General features: G+C 45.4%; 7 protein-coding genes across 7 annotated transcripts; 6 read left to right on the forward strand and 1 right to left on the reverse strand.

The window, feature by feature from the left end:
- Positions 1-485: 485 nt before the first annotated feature.
- EDB91DRAFT_814518 (uncharacterized protein) lies at positions 486-1,241 on the forward strand. The gene is made up of 3 exons (XM_041328490.1): positions 486-792; positions 841-975; positions 1,037-1,241. The coding sequence occupies exons 1-2, from the start codon at positions 580-582 to the stop codon at positions 955-957; spliced, it is 330 nt and encodes a 109-aa protein (XP_041172603.1). The 5' UTR covers positions 486-579; the 3' UTR covers positions 958-975; positions 1,037-1,241.
- An 850-nt stretch (positions 1,242-2,091) lies between these two features.
- On the forward strand, positions 2,092-3,116 carry EDB91DRAFT_814525 (uncharacterized protein). Its single transcript, XM_041328491.1, has 4 exons — positions 2,092-2,369; positions 2,419-2,496; positions 2,636-2,650; positions 2,699-3,116. The coding sequence occupies exons 1-4, from the start codon at positions 2,310-2,312 to the stop codon at positions 2,990-2,992; spliced, it is 447 nt and encodes a 148-aa protein (XP_041172604.1). The 5' UTR covers positions 2,092-2,309; the 3' UTR covers positions 2,993-3,116.
- A 3,160-nt stretch (positions 3,117-6,276) lies between these two features.
- EDB91DRAFT_1060052 (uncharacterized protein) lies at positions 6,277-6,893 on the reverse strand (the record flags this gene model as incomplete). Its single annotated transcript, XM_041314309.1, has 6 exons — positions 6,277-6,326; positions 6,384-6,441; positions 6,503-6,530; positions 6,590-6,649; positions 6,703-6,806; positions 6,855-6,893. Coding segments are annotated over 6 exons (339 nt in total), but the record flags the coding sequence as incomplete, so codon positions are not given.
- A 7,740-nt stretch (positions 6,894-14,633) lies between these two features.
- Positions 14,634-17,072, forward strand: EDB91DRAFT_1085780 (uncharacterized protein; the record flags this gene model as incomplete). The annotated part of the gene is made up of 11 exons (XM_041315940.1): positions 14,634-14,776; positions 14,845-14,912; positions 15,117-15,258; positions 15,313-15,518; positions 15,573-15,682; positions 15,736-15,852; positions 15,895-16,107; positions 16,171-16,269; positions 16,370-16,460; positions 16,573-16,863; positions 16,975-17,072. 11 exons carry the CDS (start codon positions 14,634-14,636, stop codon positions 17,070-17,072), a joined length of 1,578 nt encoding a protein of 525 aa, XP_041172606.1.
- Positions 17,073-17,838: 766 nt separating this feature from the next.
- On the forward strand, positions 17,839-18,459 carry EDB91DRAFT_1253082 (uncharacterized protein; the record flags this gene model as incomplete). The annotated part of the gene is made up of 1 exon (XM_041323602.1): positions 17,839-18,459. The coding sequence occupies one exon, from the start codon at positions 17,839-17,841 to the stop codon at positions 18,457-18,459; it is 621 nt and encodes a 206-aa protein (XP_041172607.1).
- A 2,105-nt stretch (positions 18,460-20,564) lies between these two features.
- On the forward strand, positions 20,565-20,885 carry EDB91DRAFT_1004724 (uncharacterized protein; the record flags this gene model as incomplete). The annotated part of the gene is made up of 1 exon (XM_041312292.1): positions 20,565-20,885. A coding segment is annotated over one exon (321 nt), but the record flags the coding sequence as incomplete, so codon positions are not given.
- A 449-nt stretch (positions 20,886-21,334) lies between these two features.
- On the forward strand, positions 21,335-21,733 carry EDB91DRAFT_1060070 (uncharacterized protein; the record flags this gene model as incomplete). The annotated part of the gene is made up of 1 exon (XM_041314311.1): positions 21,335-21,733. A coding segment is annotated over one exon (399 nt), but the record flags the coding sequence as incomplete, so codon positions are not given.
- Positions 21,734-22,172: the final 439 nt, after the last annotated feature.

Consider the following 22,172-nt stretch of genomic DNA (forward strand, 5'->3'; position numbering starts at 1 on the left):
TCATGAATACTATACATACACTGCAACACATCAGTATAGCTTCATACTAGGAGCTACCTTGCTCTGTTGCAGTTGTTTACAACACGAAGTCACCCAAGGTCACTGAAGATGATGTCACGTCATGTGATGTCGATGAGTTTGCATGAAGTCTATCTTACCACTACCAAATTGCCTCCGATAGGGTCAGTAACTAGATTACTGCATGCAAATATTGTTTGCACTAGCTACACAGTGCTGGAAATTGCATCATGCATCTTGCCAACGCAACGGGAACAAGTTGCGTGCTGCAAAGCATAGATCAGTACGACGTATCTTCCGTGTTCCTAGCTTACACGCTCATAGAGGTAATACTCCATTGCGATTGTCCAACCCCATAAAACTCAGAGTTTAGACGTGTCAAAGCTACCGCGGGTATTCCCGTGCAGCAGATTAATCTTGACGACCACCGAGAACGCCACGTTCCAAATCCTGGAATTTCCCCTCAGAACTGGCAAGTCCTTACTGCAGTTCAGGTTAGAAGAGGCGTATGCACAAAGTCCGTGGATAGTTAGAAGTTACCCAAGCGTGGAAACTACCCTTATGCATGCCGAGAGCGGACTTGAAGCAGGCGCTATTACGGTTAAAACCCCATCTACCTCCCAGCTGGTTACTCCTCTCCTTCGGAACCTCGTCCTCTCAGCAAGTTCCGCACTCCTTGCCTTTGGATGTTGGAAACGAATCCGGCGCAATCCATTACCCGGCCCCAAAGGAACGAACTGGATATATGGGGACTCGAGGAACATCTCCATCGCGGTATGATCCATCACACTGGGCAGTCATGTCCTTATCGCAAATTCGCAGGAGGTTCTATCAGTCAGCCCTATTGTTCAAACGTTCACGATGGACCCCCGTGCACTAAACCACGTTCTTACCATAACAGCGATTACCACAAACCGTCACACCTCCGATATCACATAGTTAGCGTTTTAGGCGAAGGTGCGTTGTGCCAGCGTGCCTACTCTTTTCTCACAGCAGTCTAACACTATTTAACTTTCAGGTATCCTAATAGTTCAAGGTGCGATCCGACTTCTTCATATTACGTCCACTCATAGGAGTCTCTCTCCAATGCGGCCTCGACAGACTCTTAGAGATTAATAGAAATATGACTCAGATCTACCACGGGTATTGCTGCATCTTCTTGACGGTCACCTTTGCCACACATGCGGGAAGATGCGGCACAATACATACTAGAGGACGCTGTGTTCCGGCTCCACTTTCCATCTTATCAACTTCCAAGTCCTTAGTACTGTGGTAACAAGATACGTGTACACAATCTCCGTGGATAGAAGTACGTACAGCTGTGTGCTCAGTAATAGTGACCCTCCGGCGAGGCTGACTTACATGAGAACCGCCTGCCTTCGTGTCTCGCCGGAGTGGCTATATAGCAACGATGATCATTCGCCTCGGGCAGACTTGAAGCAGGTGCTATGGGGTGGTGGGATGGCGATCTGCCTCTTTCCTCTGGGAACTCGAGGGATATCTACATCGCGGTACAGTGATATATTACACTAGTAATTATCACCCTGTCCTCATTGGAATTCCACAGGAGAACCCACTACTTCACAACCAATGCATGGGTGAAAGAGTAAAGGCCCACGAATAGATATCATGCCCTGGCCGAGTACAGTGACGTTAGACGTCATCGGGCTTGCAGGTACGTTCTTAGCCCAAGGAACTTTCTCGCAGCACCAAAGAGTATCATATAGTAGGTTTCAACTTCCAGTTCGATGTCCTAAACGTAACCTCGACACCAAACGAACTTATGTAATCGAGCATTCTCACTTATTTTTCTGTTACTCAGCAGACGAGCATCCTGCCCATCCTTATTTAATGTGTGGATTCCATTGCTCCGATGGATCGTGAATTAACGTTCATCATATGCTGCGCAGTGACAGTGAATTGTCGTTGATCGCATCAAGCCCAGCCTTCTGATCGCAATCGCAAGACAGATAACGCCCAAGAGACGAGATTCGTATCGGCTACCAGCTTTTGCACGATGCGAAGCCGTGTCATCTCTCATATCTTCGAAACTATCGCGGGTATTCCCGTGCGTCGATTAATACTACGGACGCGCGCGTGTCTTGCCGGAGCAGTAACGATACCCATCTCATTAACCTCGAGCAGACTTGAAGCAGGCGCTGATAGGATGGGATAAAGATCACCTTTACTCCATGGTCATTCCTCTCGCTCTCGGGAAGTTCTGCACATATTGCCTTCGAACGCTGGAAGCTAGGTGAATCTAGCGCAATATAACGTCGCCCCTGCGCGCGATGCCAGGCCCCAAAGGAATAAGCCGGATATATGGGAATTCGAGGGACATCTACATCGCGGTATGATCCATCACACTAACCACGTCACGTCCTCATCGGTAATTCCCAGGAGAACCTGGCAGTGCTTCTAGAGCAATGGGTGAACTCGGAGTATGGGACAACCCTCAAATATAAAGGGTTCCTCTACGTATGTTCACATCCCACTTCACCCCTCTCCCTAAAGTTCTAACAGCCTACCAATCTCCTCCCCAACCCTCCTAACACCCACGCCCACACCAACCCCAACTAACACACTCACATCCACTGCACATGGTGTACCTAAACAGGACACACGATCGCATGTGATTTGTTTTTTTCTGTGGATGTGGATGTGGTCTTACACAGTCTAGATCAGTCTTTTTGACGATGACACCAACAATCTTTCGGGATGTATACAAGCAGCAGCCAGTAGGAATCGCCAGATTCCATTACATCGCACTTGTAATAGGGTTGATGGAACTGCCCAAGCGAGAACACACGATGCCTGGTCCAAATGTTCGCTACTAGTTGGCAACTTAGGTTTTAATATCATCGCCGACCGAAGATCTTCGTTTGTATATCATACAAACGAAGACTTTCGGCCGGTCGCTTTCAGTGCTTCACGAGCAATGGGTGAAGGAGTACGGGACAACCCTCAAATATAAAGGGTTCCTTTAATGTATATTCTTCACCCAACCGCCACAAACATCCTTTTAATCTCTCCACTAATCCTCCCGTTGATGACTCCAGCGAGACACGGACTATTACATGTCAATTATAGATCATCCGTCTGCTCCTATTCAGAGAGATGGTTATGTATCTTCATTAGCGCAATAGGGGGAAAATACCCTCACGTGCGCATAGGTGAATACCAACAGCCTCTCCTCGTCCACTACGATATCATCGAGACAGTCAAAAACGCGATCGGTGACTACCTCCACTCAAGGAAGTCACGTTACAGGAGTCTGTTGATGACGGTGCACGAACTACCTTGCCGATGCCACGCGCGGAATCAAAGTCTTTGATCAACCTGAGATGGGAACTGCCCATGCAACACGAGATCCTCCCACTCCAAACGTTTCGAGCTCTCGAGGAAAGGAGCGTGTATTCCCGTGCTTGGTAGAGAACGCCGCGTCCAACACCACTTCCCCCTGATACACCAACTCCGTGGATACTTAGTACCAGTATGTACAGTTGTGTCTTCAGTGCCCTTTCGGGATATGCATGTCTAACAACTGCCGGCCTAAGAACTCTCGTAATTCTTGGGTATGGATGTCTCGCCAGAGAAGCTGCATAATAACGATGGACAAAAAAACGCTTCGCATGCATGCTCCCCCCTGAGCAAGCGAGTTTTCAAGGGAAAGGACTGCAAGTCTTCAACTAGTGCACGTGAGCTCCATGACGTGTGGACTAGTTGAACTTATTGTAACGAGTGGTGTAGGTTTCGTCGGAATGAACTCTCGGCCTTGGCTACAACATGCCTCTCCCTCATTCAGTACTCAGGCTGTGTTTATTTTTATGGTTTGTGTTCATCCGCCGACCCTCAAGTTCTACTAGGGTTTGCCTACATTCTCACCATGTGAGCAGAACGTTCGAGTCCTGCCCACAACACGATTTTCAGGGTATAAAAGCGAGCCGTCTTCAACATCCCCCCACCTCGGAAAGATTCTCGTTGACAAATAACCTCACACATATAATGTGTTTCAGCATCTCTGTCTGTCAATGCATGCATTAATCTTGTTCCAGGCTCTTACTGACCCTATCGGAGACAATTTGGTGGTAGTAGTCGGGGGCGCCACGCCACGATGTCGATGAACTAAGTTACGGTCGGACCATATATTGTCTGTAAGCCACAACACCAATTCGCCATGGAGTTGTGCCAGATATTCAGCACATAAAAGCAAGCCATCTTTCTACCGTCGCCTTCAGATTTATTCGATTATTTGATCTCATATTAGATCCTCACAAACAATGCGTTTCTCCTCCGTCCTCGCCGTTGTTGCTGCTTTGACAGCATCAATATCTGCCAGTCCCATCGACAGTCTTGGTGATGAATGTCCCTTATCTTGCTTCAATGTAGAGTGCTGCGCTGGGCAAAAATGTGTTCCGGTATACGCGGGTACTACAATGAGTATGAGTGGTTGCGTCCTGGATTTGACCACATGACTCATCGGTGTGGTAGTCCATCTGGGAATGTGTGCATGACTGAGTGGCATGTCGCGACAGTAAACTACAGTGAGTCGTATTTCTGCTTTTGCATCGGTGCAGGATGGTTGATGACACGATGCATGAGTTACTAGTGGTTTTTTGCCGAGTTGATCAATGTGCTTGCTTCTGAAGAATTCTCACTGCCGCTCGAGGAATGGAGATCTTGGAATAGAGGAAATCTCAAATATATAGCATATGACTCAAGTGCTTACAACGCAGTTTTGTTGTCTCGTTGTAAGCTTCAATATAGAAGTCGCGACTCCTCCCATCATAGGCGCTATTTACTGGGCCTCATGGTTGCATTTTCGGTCTGCACTGAGCCACTGCAGACTCTTACTGGCCCTATCGGAGGTTTGGAAGTTAGTAATTGAAGTTGCCACGTCATGACTCACGATCTTGACGAACTGAGGTGCGGCCGGACGGAATATTTTCCGTAAGCTACATCGCAATGGAGGTCTGCCAGCACAATATCCAGCACATAAAAGCAAGCCATCTTCCTGCCTGCCTTCCCTTCAGAATTATTTGATCCCTTATCAGATCCTCACAAAAAATGCGTTTCTCCTTCGTCCTCGCTGTTATTGCTGCTTTAACAGCATCAATATCTGCCAGTGAGGCTGACGCCAGTAATTATTGTCCCACATATTGCACCACTTCAAAGTGCTGCACTGGGCAAAAATGCGTGTCGGCATACACGTTTCGGGGCATTGTGAGCATGAGTTGTTTGGGTCCTGGTTCTAACCGCATGACTCACCAACGTGATAGGTCGTCTGGGAATGTAGGATTGAGTAAGTGGCACGCGACAGTGAACTACAGTGAGTTGTGTTTCTGCTTTCGCATCGGTGCAGTATGGTTGATGGCACGACGCGTGAGTTACTAGTGGTTTTTTGCTGAGTCCATCAACGTGCTTGCTTCTCAAAAAATTTCACTGTCGTTCGAGCAATGGAGATTTTGGAATAGAGAAAGTCTCAAACAAGTACTTGAATACATAGCATTATTAGCATGTGTCCGAAGTACTTATAAGTTCTAGTGTTGCCGCGGCGCCGGCTTCGAGCCCGGCTTTAGCCGAAACTAAAATGTGGCTGGCCAAGCCGTTACAGAGGTACAGCTTACATATTCAAGGGCTCGGCTCGGCCAATTTAGCCACGGCTGGCGGCTCAAGCCAGCTGGCAGCCATATATAGTTTAGATATAAGTTAAAATTTTGTTTATAAGCAATAGGCCTCGGACGTGGTTCCTCGACAGCAGTTCAATCACACATCATTAATGAAAATATGCTTATTTTTGGGGAGTATCAAGATACATAGATACAAGCAAGAGTAGATGAGATGGTAGTAAGAGTGATGTCAACAACAAGAATCCCATGATGAAGATGAAGATGAAGATGAGTGATAATAATGATGATGGCAAAGTATGAAGCACTCTAGGGCTAGGTTGATAGATAAGGAGTATGTTGCAATCATGCACAGCAAAACACAAACATCAGACTTCGCCCAAGTTACCCATCTTCATTTCTGTTGTCATTTGATGGGATAAACTGAAGAAGCAGAACAATAACTCACCTTAAGCTGGGCAATATCTTCATCTGGAGCCAATTTTACATGGGCATGAGTGGAGACAGTGCTGGCTGTCATTTTACTCTGCATGCCTCCGCTGCTGTCCCTGTCACTTGAGGACTGTAGACCAGTTAGGTTGATGGTATTGACACAGAAAGTAGTGCTGCCATCATGAGTGTGATCATGCCCTCATAGGGCACTTCGGCTATTTAGGGATGCAAGGATGGAATTGGTGTATACTACAGAATAAAAGGGTGAGATGTCTTATCACCTGAGATATGTGGATTTACACTCACACTTTCCAATGATGAAATCTGTTGCGATGAACCACAGACTGCCTGGGATGATAGCAAACTGTGTGGCAAACAAATATTAGCTTCAAAAGTATTGACCTGCCTCGTTTGCCTGAACTTACTGCGATAACTTCAGCCATGGCAATGACTCTAGAAGATAAGAAGTGAGCTGAATACCATCACCCATGTCTATCAGACAAGAGACTTACAAAGTCAGTATACAATGATTGATGGCATATATGATCAATGTATTGATGAGCATGTTAGTGCTAATGGTCAATATCAATCTCAGCAATGCCAACAATGCGGGATTAAGACCTACTCAATAACAGGACTGTGATTGCCATGGAGAAGAATGCACAGTGAACAAGCAATGAAGACATCAGACAAAACAGCAGTGATAGCAAAAGGCATAGCAGCATAGAGCTGGAAACTGTCAGTAGGACACCTAGTCAAACTAGTCTTTCAGCACACAGTGATCTCTGAAAGTGTGCTGAATTCCTTCTTCATGAACCTGAGAGGATTTTCATTACATTTGATACATATTAAAGAGAGTACTCACATGAGGATAACTGTCTCTACTTTGGCTCAGCACATTGTTTGAGTGAAATGAGAAAAGGAAGCCTACCCAATCCAAAGGCTGAATCTCTGATCAATAAGCTGCTTAGATGAATCATATACAGGGTCTTACTGATAACCTTAAGGAAGGAGCTTATCAGTATTAAATATTTTTGGCACAGTTTGCACAGGGGTCCAGCTGGACCCTAGGCCTGGCTTTTTAAGTTGGCACTCAAATAGATTACATAATTGTAGCCTTGATCATGTAGGAAAGAGTGCGGCAGCAGCAAGGGCAGTGAAGGAGGTAAAGGAGTTGCAGCATACCCCATAGACACAGATGCAGGCTCAGAGGGGAGTGGAAATGATTTATGTCCTGGATCGGCCATTGAAGTGGTGAAGCAGATTAGTGAGGATGGTGGGATTTAAGCCTGAGATGAGAAGGTGAAGTCAGTGGAAATAGGGAACATGATAGCACATACAATGACTCTGGAGTAATAATACCACCTATGGTTTAACATACCCTGTGTCTGGACAATATCAAGTCCTGCTCCTTTGCCTTCGCATTCCTCCTTGCCTTCTGCACAATTAGCACGCAGGATATGAACACCCTTTCACATATGAGATCAGCTTCAGGTCATAAGTCCAGACTCCTCTGGAAAGGTGCCGGATGTTGACTGCCCAGTCAGAAAGACGCATTCAAGAATTAAGAGCAGAAATGAGTCAACAATTGGAGTTAGTCTAAAAAAACAATGCCATGAGGAGCAAGACACTAGGACATGTATAGGTAGTAGTAGACAAGAAGCAAAAGTGAGTGAGAATCAAGTATGAAAAGTAAGTGTCAATGATCATACAACAGCAGCAACATCCGGAACATCATCGCATTCTTGCTTTGCAATGATTCTGAGAAAGGCCTCATATTCGGGAGTTTCAGGAGTGAATTCACTGATGGCAGAAGTCAAAAGATCACTGGAGCCAGACATCAAAAGATCACCAGAGTTCATGGCACACATCAAGTTATACTCCATGTCTTTCTGTGAGGCTTGCCAACCTTCAGTAAAGTTAAGTTGCTCTTTCCTCAGCGCAAACTTGACCATCTGTAAGGCCTCCATCAGGGGTGGGCTAATGCAATTTTGTTTTTTTGTGTATGTCTCACCGCTGGATGAAAAGATGTGTTTGCAGGGAACAGCAGAGGCTTGTATGGGAAGATAGTCCATTGTGATTGAATAGATGGTCGGAAACATAAGTTGTGCAGTCTGATCAACACTTCATGATCAGCAAAACTTAATGGAGACACAGGACTCTTACTGTCCAAAATGCAAGTAAATCCATTCCCTGTGGGCTGTGGACAGCTGTGCTGTAAGCACTAAATTCCTGTTCTATCGTTTGGGTGCCACCCTCGTTATGTGGCAGTATATCTATGTCATGAAGTCCATAGATCGTTGAGCCTAGCATTGCAGCAGCGCGTGACTGGTGTTCCATGGGTAGAGATTGTGTGGAGTCGGAGGTATCTGTCACTCTTTTCTTCCGCATCTACAGTGTATCAATTCAAACTTGCACTTCTATCAGTTAAAATGTGTCAAATAGACGTACCAGTTTAAGAATATAATCCCTGGTATCCTTGACTTAAGCCATGTCCTAATTATCATTCATCCAAGACATACAAATCACAGGATCAATAACTGTAAAAACACACATGAGAATCAGCATTGATTAAAAAAACATGTGGAACTAACACATAGCGACTCCATATGCTCCCATGCGGCTCATCTGGTCATGGTATTTATCAGTCCAAGTTAGGCCGATGGCAACAAAAGGTGCCAAGTGTGTGAAGTGCTGTGCCAAGTCCTTCCACTTTTTGACTAACCTTTTGAAGGCTAGAATGGCACAACTCAGCACAGGAGTGCTTTCGCTGGACATGCTTTGCTGAACAGCATGCAGTGCCTAATATAAAATGGTAAATACATCTCAGTGTCATATACCTGATCCAACCACTCCGACAATATTAATATCCGCTCCGCCCAAGCTTATACTTTCCCCGCTTCCCTACCACCTCTGCTCTGTCCGCCTTCCGCTCGACCCAGTTTGCCTACATCAGCTCCTGTGCTTCCGCTTGACCACCTCATCAGTTACTTTCCATATCGTCTCCACACCACTGTAACCTCTTTCCCCATTTAGGTATATACTTTCCCCATTTGCACATATAACTTACTTCCTGGATCACTGGTACTTCCTATAACTGCTCGACTAACTGATCCGATGCATACATATTGATATCCACTCCGACTTATGTTTTTCAACTGTGTCTACTTACAAATTATGCTCGGTACATGGCCTCATACCAAGGACTGCTAGTCACTGCCCCTACATAGAAGTATATAAAAACATACCATGTACTTAGCTACTCCTCAGTCTTAATATTACTCGTCTTCCCACAGTCTCTACTAGTGGGAATTCTCCATAGGACTTTGCTCTCTCTCTGGACACAAGTTTACCTTGTTGTCACCTCCGACCCTCCACTCCGACTTAGAGCCGCACTCTAAGTATTCACTCTTACCTATCCGACCCAACCAATCTATCCCCTTACTTCCCTCCATCCCAATGCACTCCCTCCACTTCCCCCTGCTCCACTTCTAGTCGGATCACCGCTCATAGCATTTACCTCCCAACCCACAAAGCAGACCAAAGCGGTCTGTCTGTCCTATCATTGGACATTGTCGGACCCACTCCAAATTTGGGGCACATACTTGGCTAAGGGTGCAGCACAAGAGCTGAAGCCAAGCCCCAACCCCTCTGCTTCTCCATCTGAGCACGGTCTCTAACACTCAGTTTCGCACTTATTAAGACTGACCTTCAGGACCACCTCAAGATATTGCAAGATTTACCATTCCACTGGCTCTAATTTTAGATTGGATATAGTCCTTTGATCATCGTCATCAAGGAAGTCATCAACAGTTTAGGCCACTGTTTAGTCTATGCCAAGGATTATGAAATGAGGCCTTACCTGCAAAAGTGTTCTTAAGTGATTAAGCATGATGTAGATTGAATCCCAATGTGTGGGCTTGTCACACAGCAGTTCAACAACTGGAAGCACTATCTCCTTGTTATTGTCATTTCGGAAAATCTTCGCATCATTGCCCAAGCAAATGCTGTCTCTGAAATTATCACATTGTTTGTTTGACACACGGATCGCATGCATGACAGCTCTGGCCCAACAGATAACATCATCTCACAGAGCCGTGATATACACTACCTTGTTGAAAGAGACATTGCCCACTATGAAAGGACCAGCCACATTTAAAAGGTCCATGGTAGAATGCTCATCCATGATGTGCTGCACACATATATTGATTATGTGTGGGAAGCATGGGATCCTGCGATCAATGGCATCAAATTTGATCCCTCATTGCAGCAATTGGTGAGAAAGTTCTTCCATTGCAGCCTGGTTATTGGAAGCATTATCAAGTGTGAAGTGTCCCATCTAAACCAAGTCAGAGCATGTCACATGGCACAAATAAAATTATTTACCACACTGGCATGCTTGACCAGATTGAATATTTTTGACCTGAGTGCCTTCCCTGTATGACTACCTGGGGTGTGATGAAAAGTGATTAGAGTGCCTTCAAGACAAGTGCTGAATTGGTGCTTTCCCTTGCAAGCTATGGGCAGTAAGTGCTAGGAAGGGGCGGAGCTTAGGATCTGACCAGAGGTCAGATGTGAACAAGATTTTTCCTTTGGCTTTCTACAGGACACAACATACTACATGATATCAGCAGCTAAACACTTACTGCAAGGTCACATTTCATGACCGGGAAGTAGTTGCACCATGCATCTATGATCAATGAATGAAATTTTGTGTGGTGAGGAATATCATACTCCTTTAGATCTTGATGCATGAGACAGAGCAGTCAGTGAAACTCCGGGCACTCAACAACATTAATTGGCTGAAGACAGCCATTAATAATGTTGCATGAAAAATAGATACTACTCACCTGGTTGTCAGCTATGATGAATCTCATGATATGTCAGTGCATCTCATCAATGGAAAAGTCCGGCAAAACAGCTTCTGACTGCATGGGCAGCAAATCATTGCATACAGGATTGGGGGGAACACCAAGTGTTTCAATTGTACAGTCTGGGTCCTGGCTAAGCCTTTCACATATCTGCAGGATGGTCCAACTCTCATCAAGTCAGAATTGTACCTCATCGATCAAAATTGGCCAGGCCACTGGGCCCTGGCCCTCACATTCTGCTAGATAAAGGTCTATATGATAGACATGCACATGGGTGCAAAGAGTGCCTGTGGTTGAAATAGCAGTGTATAGCTGGATTTTCCATGAAGAGTCTTGCTTATGTATATCCCTGTTGGAGGAGTGAGATTAACAAAATACTCCTAGACGTGATACTTACTTGCAAGGGATACAGGTACATTTATGCGATGCATCCATCCTATAGAAGTGGGGGATGTCAACAACTGCTCCACCCTTTTGTTTTCTTTTTCCATCATGCATGGCCAAGGGATTGGTTGTGGTCATGGCAAAGGGATCAACTAAGGTTGTGGCTAAGGGATTGGTTGGGGTCATGGCCAAGAGATCAGTTGGGGCAGAATTGAGGGCATTGTTGCTGGTCTGAAGTGGGCTAGGGGCTGTATTGGGTGCAACTATTATAGGAGCGCCGTCCTCCTCATCATCAGCGCTGATTTCATTAATGTTGAAGAATTCAGTATCACCATCTTCATATCTTCTAGGATGCTGTCACTCTCATTGAGGGCATTGGAGGGCAGTGGAAGTTGCTGCAGTGGTATTGATGGTTGCTGCAGCAGTGGGAGTAGTAGCAGGATTGAGAGTAGCAGTGGGGGTGTCAATATGGATAGCATTGGCATTTTTTGATGTTTGCTGTGACGGTTGTTCATGTTAGTAATGGTAGTTGTCATATACCTGATCTGACTGCTCCAATATTAATATCCGCTCCACTTTCTGACCACCTCCACTCCATCCATCCTCTGCTCCATCCAATCACAATCCACATCCACCCCTATGCTTCTGCTCAACTGCCCGACCGGTCACCTTCTAGAACATCTCCACTCAACTGGAACCTCTTTCCCCTTTTAGATATATACTTACCCCTTCAGTACAGACCCTTACTTCCGGATCACTGGTACTTCCTATAACTGCTCAACTAACTGATCCGACATGTGCATATTGATATCCACTCCGACTTATGTCTTTGCCTGTGTAAGTACTTACAAATTATATCCTTGGTACATAGCTTTACAACATAGTTATCCTGATCACTGCCTCATACTTAGAAGTATATAACATATCCTGTACTTAGATATTTTCCTCAGTCTTAATATTACTTGTCTTCTTGCAGTTTCTACTTGTGAGAATTCTCAGTAGGACCTTGCCTCCTCCAGACACAAGTTTCATCTTGTTGTCACCTCTGACCCTCCGCTCCGACTTAGAGCCACACTCTAAGTCTTCTCCTTACTCCCCCGCCCCTATCAAGTATTCCCCCTGCTCCTATCCACCCTCTGCACTATCCTCCGCCTTCTCCACTCTGCTCCTAGTCAGCCCATCACTAGTAGCACTTACCTCCCGACCCTCAAAGCGGACCCAAGCAGTCTACTCATCCTACCATCAGACAATGTCAGACCCACTCCAAATTCAGGGCACATACTTGGCTAAAGGTACAGCACAAGAGCTGAAGCCAAGCCCCGACCCCTCCGCTTCTTGAGCCGGCACGGTACCTAACAGTAGTGCTATAGATGCAACAAACAAATCACCTGTTTATATAGAAAACTTCATCCTGGGAGACCCTGGAAAATCCCAATGTGCATGGTGGGGAAACACCAGTTAGACCTAGACTTGAACTTGCTGGGATCATTAGGGTTGCAGGGTCTGATCACAATAGTGTTAATGGCAATATACAAACAGGACAACGGAATGCATGCCAGTACGTACTATAAGACTTCAAAGCAATCCCAATTTTTCAAGGGAACCGTCCCTGCAGGAAGTGATAAGGGTAGTGGGGATCAGTAATATTGCCTAGATTGCAATCAGTTGGATCGATCAAGTAAAGTGAATCTCAGTCCATACACTAATTCCTTCACCCTCACTCATTCAAAATTTGAAACCTGCTCACAAGGCAACAAAATCATCCAGTGTTGGGTGGAAGGGAGATTGCAGCACATTGGCAAGAGGTCCCTAGGCCACACTGCATGTCAGTCTCAAATCACATCCTAGCCTCAAATGTAGGCATATGGTAAGGGGGGACCTCCATGAGTAGAAACCAACTACCACCATTACAAGAATGGGCTGAATTCTTGCTGGGACTGTAAGGCTTGTGTGAGACTGATCAAATCCGATAATGATCAAGATTCAAGACCAGGGGTGAGTGGAGATGGAGTATGACACAAGGCACTCATTTGTATGGCCGGCATCTGCAATCTTGTAAAAAGAATAGTGGCGACATGATGGCAGTGCACAACAAGGCTGCAGCAAGTTGGCAGCAAGCGTTGAAAGGAAGATATGAGATATGTGGGAGCCAGTTGGAGTTGGGAGTCAGCGCATGATGATCAGACCCTCAATAGCACAGAGAGCTGCATTTCTGTCACGTCTGTAGGAAAAACCAAGCAGCAAACGATTGGAGGAGTGCAGACATGGATTCAATGGAGATAACTTGAGCCACTGTCAAATGTGCAAAGTATATCTGAGGTCTAGAAACAATGTTCATACATTGACATACATCACTCCATGCAAGCTTGTATGTAGTATATTTATATACATGTGTACATACAGATACCACAAGAGCACCCAACAAATCAAAAACTATACATCTATCATACTATGCAATTAGTTTCTTTTCCGACATGGGGCAGAAGTAGTTGAAGACAGTAGGGGACCATTATGTGGGTGTAAACTTGTAATCAGTTCATGACTCGTGAGTGTGTGAAGATATAAAAAAACTATGTACTCACACATGAATCAATTTGCAAACAGGTGTTGCTTTTGGCAGGCACAGTGACACTGCCTCAGCCACCAAGCAAACATTGGAGGTTGGAGAATGTATAATGGGGTCATTGGGCTGGATGAAATCCAGAAAGCACATTTCTGTGGTGTGAAGACTGTAAAGCAATGAGTGGAGATAGTCATAGTCAGGGTCTTCTGAGAATGAAAGAGACTGCAAGTAGACGAGAAGGTTTGCGAATTCAGAAGGAACACCATCACATAAAACTGTGATGGTGGTGTCCACTTTGCACTCAAGTATGTCAGATCTGGAGAGCTTCTCATGGCTGCTAGTTAGCCATGGAAGGGTGCCATGCAAGAAATAAATCAACATATATGATAGAGACTCGAGATTGTCATGACGACCTGGTTCCAAGCCCAAGTGGTTGTTGATTGAAGCAAATGCAGGAGTGCCTGTGAGATGTCAACCCTGGCAAAATGGTATATGTGTTTCGGTTGCAGCATTCCAGTACTTCTTTGTGATACTGAAATTGATGACAAAGAGAGTTTGGCTCAAATCACCAAGACCCAGCAAAACATTCTGTGGTTTGATATCGCTGTGAATGTAGTTGTATGAGTGGATGTGTTCAAGGCGTGAAAGCTGGGAAAACATGTTAGCATCTGCGATGACCCACTCAAGGAGTTCAAGAGCCAAAGCGTGATATGTTGACTCTCTACCAAACCAAATGGCATGGGGGATCCCAACTCCATCTTTGAGTCATTTCAGAATGTGGTATTTGTGCTCCACAGAAGATGGGAGAGACATGAGAGGTTCAAGTTTGATGGCAACTATGTCATCATTAAGGAAGTTCTGCACGCAGTATACAACAGCCAGTAAGTGAGGCTTAGCAAGTTTATATGTTGAATCTCAACATCATGTCACAACATACCATATGACCCAGATCCCAGAATGTCTTCCAGCCTAAATATACTGTCAACTCGAGCTGGGACTTTATTCATGCTGTGATAGGTAAGAACAATTACAATATATTCAACAACAGATGGTTGAGGGATAGCTAGGGTATGCACAGTGCACTGTGTAGGCTGTAGGGAATGGCCGGTTCCTTCAATCCCTGAGAAATAAGGTATGAACATCAAGACCATCAGTAATGAAAACACCAAGTTGGCTTGAGCCAGCTTGTGTGGTTAGCCAGCTGGACCAAGCTGGACATAGGTAGCTTAGCTCACCAGGAGAGCCGAACTACAGGCAAACCAGCAAAAGCCAAGCCCAAGCTGAGTCGAGCTGCAGCATCACTAGATGAGGCTGATGAATTGGAATGCCTGGCTGGATATGGGATAACTACCAAGGAAGGGAGGTCAGCTGCAACAGTAATGTTTTAATTTTCACTCGCGAGAAATATCTGATATAGTAGTTCAAAGATGGAACCGACTCTCACTGTTGATGACTCCGATGATGAGTTGGAGATTCCAGCAGAGTTCTGTGCTCTGTTCACCCAGCCATCAGAAGGAGGTTTGTCCAAGGCTTCCTTCGCAGTCAGCAACCTCAAAAGGAAAGCCTCTAAAGACCTTGATATAACCCCTGGGAGTAAAATCGAAGATTTTTCGGACAATACCAGTGAGTCAGCACTGATCATTGAAGTCAATGCTATTATACTCACCGCACCTTTAGTCAACAATACAATGGATATCGACCTACCAGACAAGAGTGATCTGATGCATGAAGTGAAGTTTGAGAAGCCTAGTGTGAAGCTTGAGAAGCCCCCCTGCACCACAAGTTTGGTGAGAATCTAATAATCTATAGTAGTCCTTCCTGACACAATTTTTATTATTAGACATCAGTTGTGATCACAAACATCAAACCTGCTCTCACTAAGAAGGCAAAGGTGGAATTGGTCAAGTTTTCAACATCTCTTGGTGCTACTTCTGCCAAGCCCAAGGAACAGCAATCAGTCAAAGCCGACACACCACACAACAATTTGAAGCCTTGATAGCAATACCAAAACACTGATCTCCCTGAAAAAGTCCAAGCAGACCACTGTTGGGCTAAAAAATTCCTTCCGACAATGATGTTGTGGGCCGGCAGCCAGGAATCCCTCTGGAGCATCCCAGATGCAACTTTACTGATGCATATCCAAATTATATTTCAGGCAGTCTACCCAGAGCTGAACCTCACCATTGTTCAGAACAGTGTTGTTTTCTCACTTGTACATTTTCGTCCTGCCAGATGTCTATGATACATCCTTACTACTATATCTGCTCACTCATAGACTGTCCAACATCTTTCCGAGTGGCAGAGCAACTTCAGCTCTACAGCCATTGCGATCATCTTTGATTTTCTGATGAGCAACAACAACTGTGACCCAGAGGTCCTTGCAGGGCTCCTCTTGAAGAATTTTGCCTTCATTTTTGAGGACATGGACAAGTGCGAACCCTGATGGGGCATTTCACTCTGCATTTATGCTGCAGCTCCTCGGAAAGGCCCATCTTAGTGCCATTAACAGTCATGCTATCATTCCCACATTGAAAACCAAGGACCTCACATCAAAAGGGATAGCCGGTATTATTGCATTTTGTGCTACAGCAATCTGTTCATTTTCTTGTTAGCAATGCTCCAAGTCCCCCTCAATTTATTCACATAGCTTGAGTGTGTGTCATTACATTGATTTCAGAGGGCAATATCAAAGTCAAGAACATCTTAGCATCAACCCCATCATGCAGCAAGTTGAATATCAAGCTCCCCAAAGTACTCAACAAGGCCACTGGGAAGGAGATCAGCGCCCCATATCTATTTTCATGTGATCTCTGGGGTAAAGCAAACACTGGGTATACGAAGAGCATCAAGAAGAAGGGCTTGGGCTTCATCGAAACTACAGTAGACATGGTGCGGTCAGCTTTGAATGAAAGTACCACCATGGATGCGGGCATCTCTGAGAGCTCTGATGATGACCGTGCCTTCTTATGTATGTGTGAGACTATCCTCTTATGCCTCTTATTTTGTTTGAATTTTCTTTTGTTGTTCTAACTACTACTATCACCATTTGTTATACATCTCAACTAGTGCTATTTTCTAGTACTAGTACTAGGCTACTGGTACTGCTCTCTGATTATAGGTTACCATTCTTTTTCAATTCTATCTTTCCTTAACTACTTTCACATTGTGCTTTTCTGAATGGACAATGCCCTTTTTCTCCTTTATTTGTGATGCAAAAAGTAAACTAAGTCAGAAATAAGTGAGAATTTAGATGATGAGTGGCCTTTTTCTGCTTCATGGCCACTTATTTTGGCCTTTGCTTATTTCACCTTATTGAGTGTGAAAAAGCAACAATAAGTTGAATTAAGGAACTTGTTGTTTTCCTGATGGACATTCTGAACAGCGGCATCATCGACTAGAGTGAGCTAGAGAGGGTTAACAAAGGTATCATGCCAACTGGCTTCATTGAAGAGATTGATGTACTCAATTGAGGCTCAGAGAGTGCGTCAGGGTGGAATATCGATGCACTTTTGACATCAGAAGGTATAGCCTCAATGTAGCAGTTAAAGTTATTTTTTCCATAGTAGAACTATAATTGAAAAGAGCTAAAAGCGCTCACAATACATTTTGCTGACTTCTTCCATTTTGCCAATTGCCATGAGTTCAATTCCTTTCTGCCCCCTACACTACCGCTGCCTGGATGATCCACAGCCACCACATCTCCAGATTTAAACTACTCCAGTAGCGCCACAGATCGGAACACATCCTGGAGCCATTGGGTAGCTTAGGCACATGAACTTATCTCAGTCAGCGAACACTTCTTGAACCTACACCAAGTGGCACCCCTACCAGGACCCTGGAAACCAATCTTCAACATCACGCTCAATAATGTGCTCGACGCCCAACGGCGCCAACCAAGCTCCCCAAATCTCTTCCAACAACCTAATATCCTTAAAAAATCCCCATGGCACCAGGTGGTTCTGCCAGTCCAACCATCCCAGTGACTGCAGAAGCCCAGGCAGCACACAAGACCACCGCAAGCAAACCACTACTGTCCATTAACAAGTCTATAGCAAAACACATCTCAGGGTCAGGCATCAGAATGGACATAACCAACACGACCACAGTAAAGAAGATCCTTACCACTCATGGACTGGTTCTACCTATGGCGGGCACCATACTCAAACAACTTGCTGTGTCTATCTTCAAACTCAGTATCTCTGCTAATCTGGGTGCCACCTACACAGAGATACTAAGGGCATTTGCTATCATTCTTCATGACACAGAACAATCAATGGACATGACCAACATCATCAATAGAATAGAGAACCTTATTGGAGGCCCACTCACCATCCTAGAAGAAAAGGTGGAAGAACTTGCAGAAGTCACAGAAAAACACAAGAACACACTGGAAAATGCAGTACTAGAGGTGCATGGCAATCTGAATGGCTCAGCTGTGGGAATAGATAAAGTCACGGAACATGCAACGCACATCATTAACCAACAAGTGCACAATGACACAGATCAAATCAGGTCTGACAGACCGAAAACATATGCCACAGTGACCAGAACGGGAATCTGTTAAGGTCATTGTTAGGTACCATACTGGCTCAAGAAGCAGAGGGGTCGGGGCTTGGCTTCAGCTCTTGCGCTGCGCCCTTAGCTGAGTATGTGCCCTGAATTTGGAGTGGGTCTGATGTTGTCCGACGATAGGACGAGTGGACTGCTTAGGTCCGCTTTGAGGGTCGGGAGGTAAGTGCTACTAGTGGCGGGCCGACTAGGAGCAGAGCGGAGAAGGCGGAGGATAATGCGGAAGGGGGAAAGGAGCAGGGGGAATACTTGATAGGGGCAGGGGAGTAAGGAGAAGACTTAGAGTGCGGCTCTAAGTTGGAGCGGAGGGTCAGAGGTGACAACAAGATGAAACTTGTGTCTGGAGGAGGCAAGGTCCTACTGAGAATCCTCACAAGTAGACACTGCGAGAAGACAAGTAATATTAAGACTGAGGAAAATATCTAAGTACAGGATATGTTATATACTTCTAAGTATGAGGCAGTGGTCAGGATAACTATGTTGTAAAGCTATGTACCAAGGATATAATTTGTAAGTACATACACAGGCGAAGACATAAGTCAGAGCGGATATCAATATGTATGTGTCGGATCAGTGATCAAGTGGTAAGAAGAATTACCGGTGATCCGGAAGTAAGGGTCTATGTATGGAAGGGGAAAGTATATATCTAAAAGGGGAAAGAGGTTCCAGTTGAATGGAGACATTATTGAAGGGGACTGGTTGGGCGGTCGAGCAGAAGTGTAAGGGCGGATGCGGACGATGATTGGACAGAGCAGAGGATGGAGGGGGCGGAGGTGGTTGGAAAGCGGAGCAGATATTAATATTGGAGCAGTCAAATCAGGTATATGACAGTCATGCTCAAGAAAAAGGTTACTCAAAGGGCTTCGGCTTCAGCTCGTGCGCTGCGCCCCTTACCCGAGTATGTGCCCTTAATTTCCAAGAGGCAGAGGGGAAGTCCGACGGAAGTCCAGGGAGTTCTGGAGGACAGACATCGGTGGAGTTCAGCAGAACTCCGGAAGACTATGAGGAAACGGAGCAAGGCTACTGCGGACAAGTCCGGAGTAGAAACAGAACAGAGGTTAGACTACCCCAAGGTAGAGCCAGAGATCTAGTCCTAAGGTTTAACCCCTAAGACTCAGAGGTAGATGAGAGATGAGACTCAAGTCCAGAGATGCAGGAATGAGCAGAACTAAGATCGAGAGTCGGAGGTATAGTCAAAGGAATCAATCCTAAGACTCGGAGATTGACAAGAGACAAGCTCAAGTCTGGAGGTACAGGAATGAGCAGGAACTAAGGTGATATTTGAACTGAGGAGTTCTGGAGTATTACAGGAGTTTATATACTGTAGGTATCATGTAGGTAACTCAGTCAGCAAAGTAAGGGCTATGTACGAAGCATGTGGAAAGTCTATTAGTAAGTGCACACGGATCAAAGCAGTGAGGTCGGAAATGAAACAAGAACGGATGGATCAGTAAGCATAGCGGAAAGGACATAACTGGTAGCTGGAGCAATAACTATTCTAAAAGGAGATAGGGGTGAGTATGGAGATGAAGGCGGGGCGCCGGGTGAAATAACAGGATGGAGGGCCGGACTTTAGTGGTGGGGTTCCAGAATTCCAGATCCAGAGGTACAGGATATGACAGAATCCCCGCCCCACTGACCAAAATTCTATTATGCAGCAAAGGACAGTCTAGACAAATACTATTGGACAGAAGATCTCTCCTCATGGACGACACCCTCAAATACTTAACCGAAGTGCAACTGGTGTCAAAGGCAACAATGGCTCTGGAATTGATGAGAAAGGACAATGTTGCAGCTCCACAAGAACTGGCCTTCCTCTCAGCTCACTGTCTTCCCCATGGAGGGATCTTATGTGAGTTAGAGTCGCCTGCCTCTGCCCTGTGGTTCAACACCCCAGCCAACCAAAGCAATTTCCTAGAGCACTTCAGCATTAACATTGTCATCAAGGAAAGATCATTCCACGTACTGGTCGAGAATGTCCTGATCTTGTTTACCCCAAACAACCCTGCAGCTACAGCAGACATCAAAAAGAAGGCGGGACTCAAACTGGGTAGCATCGTGAAGGCTAGGTACATCGAGCCAATAGTGAGGCACAACCCAGGACAGCAGACAGCCCATACAATCTTCACTTTCAACAGCAGAGAAGGCACCAACCAAGCTATCAAATTTGGTCTCTCAGTAGTGAGAAAGAAAGTATATGACAGGAAGCTCTTACCAGAACCAACCAGATGTCTCAAGTGCCATTCTTTCGATGGCAACCATGTAGTAGCGGAATGCCCCAAAGAACAGGACACTTGTGGAACATGCAGAGCACAACACCAGACCACAGAGTGCAGAGTGGACAACCCCGAATTCTTCTACTGTTTGAACTGTGACATCCATGGGCATGCATCCTGGAGCAGGGAATGCCCAACATTCATCCAAAAGTGGGAAGTACACGAGAAGAAATGAAGAATCTAAATACCAAATTTTCCTAACAGACAATCCACTCACCTGGGAAACAACAATGGACAGCTCAAATGACTGGCATGACCCCAACAACAACCCCCTGCCCCCAACACTCGTCAATCAATGCCACCCTCCCCCCCCATCGTGAAGTGGGACTCATAGATGGCAAACTGTCAACCAAAAATGTCAACCCCAGCAACACCACCAACCCACCCGCTCCTCAAACAACATCCTAATTTGCACCCAGACACGTCTGACGGACACCTGGAACCCAAGCCTACCACAACAAGACACCAACCTACAGCTGAGTGGACCCCAACCCAACCTAGCACCGAGACCAATGCCAACTCTCCTCATGGTTCAACACCATCACCAGCCATGCACAACTCGGAAGGTCCTATCAACACCTCAGGTTGGGACTAATGCCAGTACAACCTATCAAACCCCCAGAGAGGACAGATTTCAAAATATGGCAACAGAATCTACGCAAATCCATGAACACCTCAGAAAATATGTTGAAAAACCTGGATCCTGAAACCTACAACTTAGCATGCATTCAAGAACCTTACCTTCACCCCATAAACCTTGCTAATGCTTCTAATCTCAGATGTCACTGGGATGTATTATACCCATTGAATCATCACACCAACCCAGAGCGCTCCCAAACCATAATACTAATCAACAAGCGCATCTCCAAGAACACATGGCATATTGTTCCCATTAACTCGCTGAACATAATGGCCATAGATTTGACCGGAGCGTTCAGCAAGGTACATGTCTATAATATATATAACCCATGCGACCATAACAACATGCTACATTACCTCAAGCGACACATGCATTCTGAGCAGAACACCCATTGTGGTAACCCCCAACAACTCACTCAAGGTGAGAACGGTGCAGCTACTAAAAACATAATTTGGATGGGAGACTTTAACCGTCATCATCCCATGTGGGAACCAATATCGAACAACCATCTCTTTACCGTGGCAAATCTTGACACCATGGGTGTATTAATTAACTTACTTGTTCTGTATGACCTAGTCCAGGTTCTCCCCCCTGGCCTGACTATGCTAGAGGCCTCCAACACCAAGAACCTTATACACCCTGATAATGTGTTCTGCACAGCTGGACTGGAACAAGTGTTCACGGTGTGCAAAGTGGAGTATCAGCTAAGACCTGTAGTTACTGATCACTTTCCAATAATCAGCTCCCTGGATCTCCAACCAGAGTGCATCTCAACCAACCCTCGACTGAACT

The sequence above is a fragment of the Suillus paluster genome, assembly GCF_016628075.1.
Source record: "Suillus paluster strain FC165 chromosome Unknown EDB91scaffold_78, whole genome shotgun sequence".
Classification (NCBI taxonomy): domain Eukaryota; kingdom Fungi; phylum Basidiomycota; class Agaricomycetes; order Boletales; family Suillaceae; genus Suillus; species Suillus paluster.